At 44.4% G+C, this 8,955-nt stretch overlaps 1 protein-coding gene and 1 long non-coding RNA gene across 2 annotated transcripts in view; one reads left to right on the top strand and one right to left on the bottom strand.

Moving 5' to 3' along the window:
* yap1 (Yes1 associated transcriptional regulator) overlaps positions 1-4,522 on the bottom strand; it is a 130,615-nt gene extending 126,093 nt beyond the window's left edge. The window contains 2 exon segments of the mRNA XM_072578237.1: positions 3,734-4,227; positions 4,229-4,522. Of these exon segments, the coding sequence (XP_072434338.1) occupies positions 3,734-4,227; positions 4,229-4,285 (551 nt within the window). The 5' untranslated portion in view covers positions 4,286-4,522.
* A 773-nt stretch (positions 4,523-5,295) lies between these two features.
* Positions 5,296-8,129, top strand: LOC140481681 (uncharacterized). Its single transcript, XR_011961584.1, has 2 exons — positions 5,296-5,641; positions 7,369-8,129. It is a non-coding gene; the product is annotated as an uncharacterized lncRNA (long non-coding RNA).
* The last annotated feature ends 826 nt before the right edge of the window (positions 8,130-8,955 follow it).

Consider the following 8,955-nt stretch of genomic DNA (forward strand, 5'->3'; position numbering starts at 1 on the left):
GCTTGCATTGGCAAGATGATACTGCCAAAATGCAGCATTACTGCATTAAGGTTTCTGTTACCACTCAAGTCTCCAGGATACAGGCTCCCTACCTTAATCACACTTTCCAACTCATGTCCAAAATCCAAAGGCCACTCAGAAATTACTGACAACTATATGACACTAGCACCCAATACAGTTGATCAGGTGACGCCAATCTTCTGCAAGCCCATGTGGTCATGGAGCGGAACTAAATAAAGACAATTCAATTGCTGCTGACAATTCATTGAGACGACAACTACCCTGAGGCTCTACAACCAAAATAATACAGACAGCCCCTCCATTTCAAATAAAACTTACCATATTCTGACAAGTACCTACGTCATGGCCAGCGTTCATATAGACTTAAAGATCTGACAGGATCTGGAAAGTCCCTGGTCCAGGTTGGTACATGACTATCAAGCCAAAGTTCATGAAGAAAACAGAAAACAATGAAGTTCCAGCTCCATTAGTGAACAAACAGGAACAGCGAAGACCAAGACCACACATCTTCAGATAAATCAGTCTTCACAAGGCTGAATCATAAATCATTATTATAAAATAATAGCAAGTCTTGCAGCCTTGGATACCTGGAAACTTCAGTTTAAGTTTTGAAAAGAATGGATCTATTTCTGTAAGATTCCGGTTTGAAACAAAGTACCAGTCTAACAGTATATACATATCATTTACAGTAACGGTTGGCAAAACCATATTAAACATTGAGGATATCAGGAGCCAATAGATCAGTCAGGAAACGCAACATTGCCTCTTCAGGGAAAGCCTGACAAATCACATGCGAGTCAGCACTGGCCTGGTATTAATATGTGTATTAGAAAATACTCCCCATCCTATCCCCACCGCCACCCCAACAGGACCTGTTAGCTCCTCTCACTAACAGTAATGCCAGAGATGAGGCCTTGACTGCAACCAGAGAGCAATCCTGCAGTGTTAGGACCACAGACTAAGATACAGTGCACTTAGTGGGAAGGTTGATCATAGACTTTCCTGCACAGACTGATTTTGGCAGAGACAAAAAGCTGGCGAAGTTTGAGTACACCACCATTTCACCTAATGAGATGCTCACCTTCAAAGTTTCCCACTGATACAGCAGATAATTTCGCTCTGCGTTTGAATCAACAGTAAACTGAATGATCAATTTGGGTCTGGTTATTTGCAACTTTGGATGACCATAATGAAATAGAAACCGTAGTTTTTACCTTGTAATATTAATCGCATCCCATAACAAAATTGTTCCTTCTATACTGTTGATTTCAATTAAGACAGTGGGCAAAGCTACAAATGATAAGAAAGTACAGAGAAAAGATGGACCGTTTAGTGGCAAGACAACCTCTCCCTCAAAGGAGCTGGTCACTGACTTCAGGAAGCAGAGCAGAGGACACACCCGTCTGCATCGATGGTGAGGTGGAGGTAGTCAAGAGCTTCAAGTTTTGGAGTAAATATCACTAATCTTTCCTGGTCCATTCACATCTATGCTACAGTCAAGAAAGCACTGCAAAGCCTCTACTTCCTCAATGCTAAGGAAATTCAGTATGTCTTAATTTTTGCAGATGCATCATAGAAAGCATCTTATATGGATTGTCACAACTTGGTATGGCAACTGCAATGCCCAAGATCACAAGAAATTAGTGAGTTATGAACACATCCCAATTCATCATGAAAACCAGTCCTTCTTCCATTGACTCAGTCTATACCTCCCGTTGCAGCAGGAAAGTGGCCAACATAATCAAAGACTCCTCCCATTCCAGTTATACTCTTCCATTGGGAAGGTAAAAGTTTGAAAACACGTACCAACAGATTCAAGAACACCAATACTTATCAGTATCTTGAGTAAGTGATAATAATAAATTAAATCAAATGATTCATTACATGTTTTATTTAGACTTGGAGTGGTTAGTGTGTTAAAAGAAGTGATTGAGGAGAGTTGTAGACAATCTGGTCACCAGCAAGAACAGCAAAACAGTTTAACAGTTGAAAGCAAATGCATTATTGTGTTGTTGAAAGTAAGTATGCCTGCAAACTTGCACGCTTTACAACTTATTAACTCTGTGGTACTAAAGCCTATTTGAATGCCAGATCAGTGATAAAAAGTTACAGTAGACAATTAAAAATTATGATTTAGGATGACCATCTCGGATATACATATTTTTCACTGCTTGAAATCTGCCAACTGTGCCCAGGCTCGTGCCCCCTCCCCCCCAACTCCTCCCGTGATGCGGGAGAAAGGTCACAATGTGCAGAAACTTTACAAGTAGGTTTTGTCCCGACTTCCCACGTTACTCTTTTGCTTAAAGAAACATCCTGGTCAGCACGCCGTTGTTTCAATAGTTGGCTCTAGCCGTCTGCAAGGGAACACATCCCAGTCACAAGGAATTAAGGGCTACGGGGAGAATGCGGGGGTAAGTGGAGTTGAAATGCCCATCAGCCATGATTGAATGGCGGAGTGGACTCGATGGGCCGAATGGCCTTACTTCTGCTCCTATGTCTTATGGTCTTATGGAACAAACGTTGGACCCAGTGCAGTGACTCCTGCTACACATGTGGACTTTTGTACAGTCGGGCTCCTACAGAGTACTATTGTTCCCCAAGTAATCGGACACTCAAATGGATACAGCTCGTTGCCTGGCCTCGCCGCGAGGGAAGTGAAACTTTGCAATTTTCAGTTTCCTTCAAATCGGATCAAACGGAAAACCTTTTCCACGAAAGCGTATGCGGGCAGGGGCGACTAATTCAGATCGCATTGCCTTCATTATTTATCAAAACTATAACGTTAAAAGTCTTTAAAAATAAAATTAGTCAGTCTCGCCCTGCGTAAACATGTATTTACTTGACTACTTTTACAATATACTCAAATGAAACGAAACTCTTAACATAAACGGAATTTGTTGGATTGAAAACTCGGGGTCGTCCAGCGGAATACGAAATCGATGAAACTCAAACCCTGCATGAAATTTTGAGTCCGGGTCAGTAGGTGAAAGGGGTGTCGCCAAGTACAAAGCTGCTGATTATTTCTGGATCCACTAACCCGTTCATTCCAGCAATGCAGGAACCAAATATTTAAATTTTAACATCTCCACGTCCAAATGGATGAACAGCTCAGGGACAACTGTCTCGGTGAATGGATTTTAGCTTAAGTTATAAGGACGGCCCCCATCCACCCTGAAACACACAGGGCTGCAGAAAGCGGGCATGAACTTTGCACATTGCTTCGCAAACTGTTTAGAGAGCAGCTTTCTGCACTCACTCCGGTCTCCCCTCAAAACCCAGGCGCCTGTCACCACGGGAAGTGAGCGGTTTTATAACCGAACCACAACAAAACCAGCTCCTTTTCCTCCCACACACACACTTCGATACCGGGGTCAGCAATGCTGCAGTTCCAAGAGATAAAAAAATCGGTTCCCGTCACATTCAGCAGTTCGGACTTAAATCAAACCCTGTCACTGCGACACCCATTACCTGGGTGAGAGTAACCAGTGATGTCCTTCAGACTGCAACAGTTACACACATTCACCAAGCAAAAGGAGAGGTAGATCTTGGCCAAACTTACACTCCTGAACTTTAGACACTCAGAACCAACGGCTGACCATCCCAACTTTACAATTTGATCCCCCCACCCCTCTCTCAGATTAAATTGTAAACAAACACTGTACCCCATCCCTGGGAGAGGAGAATGGGGGGTGAACTGGAAACGACTTACTTTAAGTAGTATCTCTGGCCCGAGGGAGTTTTCGCCATTTCCCAGCCCGGGGGTAGAGGGACATCGTCGGGGATCTCATAGGAAGCCTGCCGGAGGTGAGCGGGGGCCGGGGAAGAGCCGCTTCCCTGCGGTACTGCAGCAGCGGCGGGCGAGGCCGAGCCGGAGGAGCCGGACGATCCCGACGCTGGGGGAGCGGAGGCGGTAACGGCAGCGGCGCTGAGCAGGGAGGCCGGTGAGGAGTGAGCCCGCACATGCTGGGGCTGCAGCGACGGAGCATTCGGCCCGTCAGTACTAGCCTGGCGGGAGTGGCTCTTGGGCTCGGGCTGCTTGAAGAACGAGTCGGGCAGTTTGCGGAGCCGCATCGGCACAGACTGCGGCACGTTCGAGTTCTTGGGGTTCATCACGGCGTTGAAGAGGGCCTCCAGGTCGGTCTCCGAGTCCCCCCGGACGTGCACGATCTGGTGGCCGGCCCGAGGCACCGCCGCCCCCGACCCCCGCCGCCGGAGACGTCCCGGTCCCGGTCCCGGTCCCCTGCTGCTGAGCCGGATCCATCCGCCAAACGGGCCGGGCCAGCCCGGTACCTCCTGCCGTGCCCTCACACTCACTGTCCCGCTCTCTCTCTCTCACTGACTGACTGACTGACTCTCCCCAGAGTTCCCTCAGGCGGCGGATGGCGCCAGTTTCCCCCCCGCGCTCCCCTCCAGGAGCGGAACCTTCTGGAACTCTCTGCTCGCGCTCGCTCCTCCCGCTGGGAAAGTTTGCAGAGACTTTCACAACTTTTCCTACTGCGCACGTGACCGCTGACGTCACGCGGGGCGGAGCCCATTCATGGGCCCGGGGAGGGGGGGGGGTCTTTAACTTTGATTCGGTTTTGTCCTTTGACCGCCCCCTCCCCGCGGGATGGTACGGTTCGCCCTCTACTTGCCTCAGTTACTCCCGCTCCCCTTTTTTTTCCTCCTATTCTTCCCCTCCCCATTCCTCACTCCCTCCCCATTCGCCTCCCTCCCTCTCTCTCCCTCCCTCCCTCTCTCTCCCTCCCTCTCCCCCCTCTCTTTCCCCCTCTCTCTCTCCTCCCCTCTCTCTCCCTCTCCCCCCTCTCCCCCCCTCTCCCCCTCTCCCTCCCTCTCCCCCTCCCTCTCTCTCTCTCTCCCTCTCCCCCTCCCTCTCTCTCTCCCCCCTCCCCCTCTCTCTCCCTCCCCCTCTCTCCCCCCTCCCCCTCTCTCCCCCCTCCCCCTCTCTCCCCTCTCCCCCTCTCTCTCTCTCCCTCTCTCTCCCCCCTCTCCCTCCCCCCCCCTCCCCCTCTCTCTCTCCCCTCTCCCTCCCCCCCCTCCCCCCCCCTCCCCCTCTCTCTCTCCCCCCTCTCTTTCTCCCCCCTCTCTTCCTCCCCCCCCCCGTGTTGCAGATAACATTTGAAAAAATGTGTGTGCACGAACTCAAAATGCAGCGTTTTCCAAAGTTTTGAAAATGTAAACATGGTTTTGTTATTATCCTGAAAACTGGACCGCACAATATTTGAGTTTGAGGAAGGGAAAGTTTTCATCACGTTGTTTAACGGCTGAAGTTCTCTACCCTTTCCCTGAATTGTAAAGCATCTCGATAAAACAAAATAATTTTCTTAAGGAAGGGTCTGCATGGGAATTCTGTTTCCGATCTTTCTCAAATCCCAAATTTTAGTTAAACCCTTGTAGACAGTAACCACTCTCGAAGCTAATGGCGGTTATTTGCGGGAACTGCAGAGAGAATGCGCATTATACAAAGTTGTTCTGCAGATATGTCCACCCAGACCACACACAGGCAGATAGTGCTTTCTGTAATCGTTCTGTTGGGGCTGGGGAATACAACGCAATATATCCGGGAAAATCAATCACCATTGTTGGTATTGTTTCATTCCACGATTCTATAATGCAGGTATGACAAATTGTTTCAGAAAGTGGATTTGATTTACAGGGTATATTGGATGCGTGTCGATGACATTTGGTGGATTTTAAAATTCTTGCTCCACGCTCCAAAGTTATATCAGTAACGGAGAGATCGACCAAGTTTTGCAAAACGTGAAGAGAAAAAACAATTTTACACTCGCTACTATATCTAGGCGGCAATACACATGGAATGTACTCCATTAATAAGTAATTATTTCTTATCTTTAAAATAGAACAAAATGATTGTGTGTTATAACCCCAAAACTTACCCTGAGCAATAAAACGCAAAACTAAATACGCCAATACCGTTGTTTCTCTCGGGAAGAGACAAACACTCATGGTTCAGATTGCAGGTTCATATTGTTTCATCAGATCGTTGGATGTAGCGGAACCATTTTTAAAAATATTTTAATGAATGCAGCTATGTTTTCCGTAAGGCTCATGCAATGAAATGATCATGTCCAAACAATAATCCCATAAATCATAGCTGTTCCTTATGGTCACAATGAGATCAGTTACTAAGGCAAAGTTGTAACTAAAGTTCAAAAGGTTGGTGTTTGGACGTTCAATCAGTTAAAAGGAGAGATCACATGATATCATGATACATTACAGATGACAACCAAGTGATTATACGGAGAAACTCACCAAAGTAACAACAACCAAAGAAATCACAGATATCAGAAAAAAACTAAAGCAATGATTGGACTTCTCTACTTCCAACTTCATGATTTGTTTGTATTATTCCCCCTTTTATGCTTTGACTGAGACGAAGAAAAAATTTCTTCACCCATAGTGGTGAGCCTGTGGAATTCTCTGTGACAGCAAGAAGCTGAGGTCAAAACATTGAATGTTTTCAAGAAAGAGTGAGATATAGTTCTTATAACTAAAGGGATCAAGGGGTATGAGAGAAAGTGAGAACATGGCACTGAGTTGGACGATCAGCTATGGTCATATTGAGTGGTGAAGTAGGGTCAAAGGCAGAATGGACCACTCCTGCTCCTGTTTTCTATGGTTCCATATTTGATCATAATGGTCTTCTAGCTTTGCTAAGTTTTAACTCACAAATAAAGGAAAGGGAGCAAAATGATTGCAGTTCCTAAATCAGCAATAAAGGACACAAAAGCTTGGAAATTTGAAGGTTCTGTTTCTTAATCTTGTGCCAAATGGATGCTGAAGCCCCAAATAAATTAGGCAGGAAGCGTGCTGGAGCATACTGGAGTCATGTCCTGCAGAATGCTTACCTGAACTATTTAAATCATACAATCAAAATATGGTAATGCCAATAAGGACACCATTGGACTCATTGTTCATGGACTGGTTCTTTTGAACAGCATGTTCAACTCATTGCTGTTCACAACATAGTTTTTTTTTCCACAAGCCCCTGCATCTCTTGTCCAAATCCCTCAATCTGTGTCCTCCCTACAACATCAGGCAGAACAGCTCTTGAGGAAGGGTCACCAGGCCAGAAACGTTAACTCCGATTTGTCATCACAGATGCTGCCAGACCTACTGAGTACATCCCCAGGTTTTTCAGTCTTTCCATCTAATTCGGGGGCATATCAATGGAACTCAATTGAATCAGTTCTGAAGAGTCAAATTTGACTTCAATCATTAACTTTGTTCTTCTATCTTTATGGATGACACCAGATCTGCTGAGATTTTCCAGCACTGTTTGTTCTTATTATAACAAGTCGCTTTTTCTGTGCTTTCTCACAGGATATGGGCAACATTGGCAAAGCTGGCCTTCATCTACCATCTCTAACAATTGAGTTGTTTGTTACACCATTTCAAAGGGCAGTTAAGAATCAACCATATCTGTATGAGTTTGGACCAGATCCAGAAAGGAAATTAGATTTCCCCTGGAAGGAACTTATGACGAGAAGCCTTGAGGCTGAATGAAACAAAGGAGATCTATAACCAAGACAGGTGGAGGATGAAGGAAACCACAAAGATTCCAACATAAAGCAAAAGCAAGCAAAGTCCGTAAGAGGAAGCTCATCTGTACTTGTGGGGCTTGGGAGTATGTGAAGAAATTAATTTCTCTCTCAAGAAGAGGTCTTTTTAATGTTTGTCAGAAAAGTAGACATGACCTCTTAAGACAATATGGAAACTTGCTAAAAGTGCTAACATCTGAAAAGCTGTGTAAATATCTTAATGGTACTAAAACTCGAGGTATTTTCCCAGAAATTGTTAAACCATGAACCAGGGTGCTGTTGTGTTGGTTGAAAAGTAATTTAGGACAGTCTTGAACTGACAGAGTGAACTTCTAGGAGTGTGCCTTGCTAATGCTAGTGTGTCTCAGTAAAACTCAAACATGAAAACTGCTATTGGTTAGCATGACCATATATGAATACAGAACCCTTTTCGTACGTGGAGCTATGTAGTTACACAGTGTCACATTTGTGTAGGGAATGATACCTGTTCTTTTGATTGTATCTTTGTTGTATTGACTACTTAAAGTGAAATTTACCCTCTTATTTGAAGCATCATTTGTGTCCTAATCCATATTAATTTTCATTGATTCTGATTCATGTTAACGTAAAAGGTACAAAAAGTGAAATCCTGTTGGTGATATCCTCTTTGGATGGTCATTTTATAAATTTAGTTCCTTTGGCCTACAGATCCCCCATGGGAATTGTACACAAGTTTCAGTGAACCTTTGAAATGACACCCTGTATACTCAAATCTAGGTCATTAAGTTATAACAAAAACAAGAGTGGTTCTAATTCCTGCACCTGGGGAATACCATTGTATACTTGCCCCAGTCTGAAAAATGACTCTCTGCTTTCTGTCTCTTAGCCAATTTTGTATTGATGCTGTCACTGTGCATTTAATCCCCTGAGCTTTACTTTTATTAACAAGTCTATTATGTGGTACTTAGTTAAACAGCTTTTGAAAAATAATATGCACATGAACCATACTATTCAAATCAGTACTCCCTGTATGTTCATTAGAAAAAAATCAACTTAATCATATGGTTTCCTTTAACAAATCCATGATGACTTTCAGTTATTAACACATAGCTTTTATACTACCATTAATTTTATCTCAAATTACTGTGTAAACTTTTTTCCCACCACTGATGTTAGACTCACTGGTCCAGTTGTCTTGTTTTCCATTTTTTACTACAAGGATAATATTTACAATTCTCCAGTTCTCTGGAACTGCACCCACAGTGCAGGCTGACAGAATGATTGTAACCAGAATCTGCAATTCCACAGTAACTTTCCCTTGTATTTTAGGATGAATTCCATCCAGACCATTTGTATTTTCATTATTGAGACCAACAATAAAAATGCTGGC

Source organism: Chiloscyllium punctatum, chromosome 9, assembly GCF_047496795.1.
Source record: "Chiloscyllium punctatum isolate Juve2018m chromosome 9, sChiPun1.3, whole genome shotgun sequence".
NCBI classification, from domain to species: Eukaryota; Metazoa; Chordata; class Chondrichthyes; order Orectolobiformes; family Hemiscylliidae; genus Chiloscyllium; species Chiloscyllium punctatum.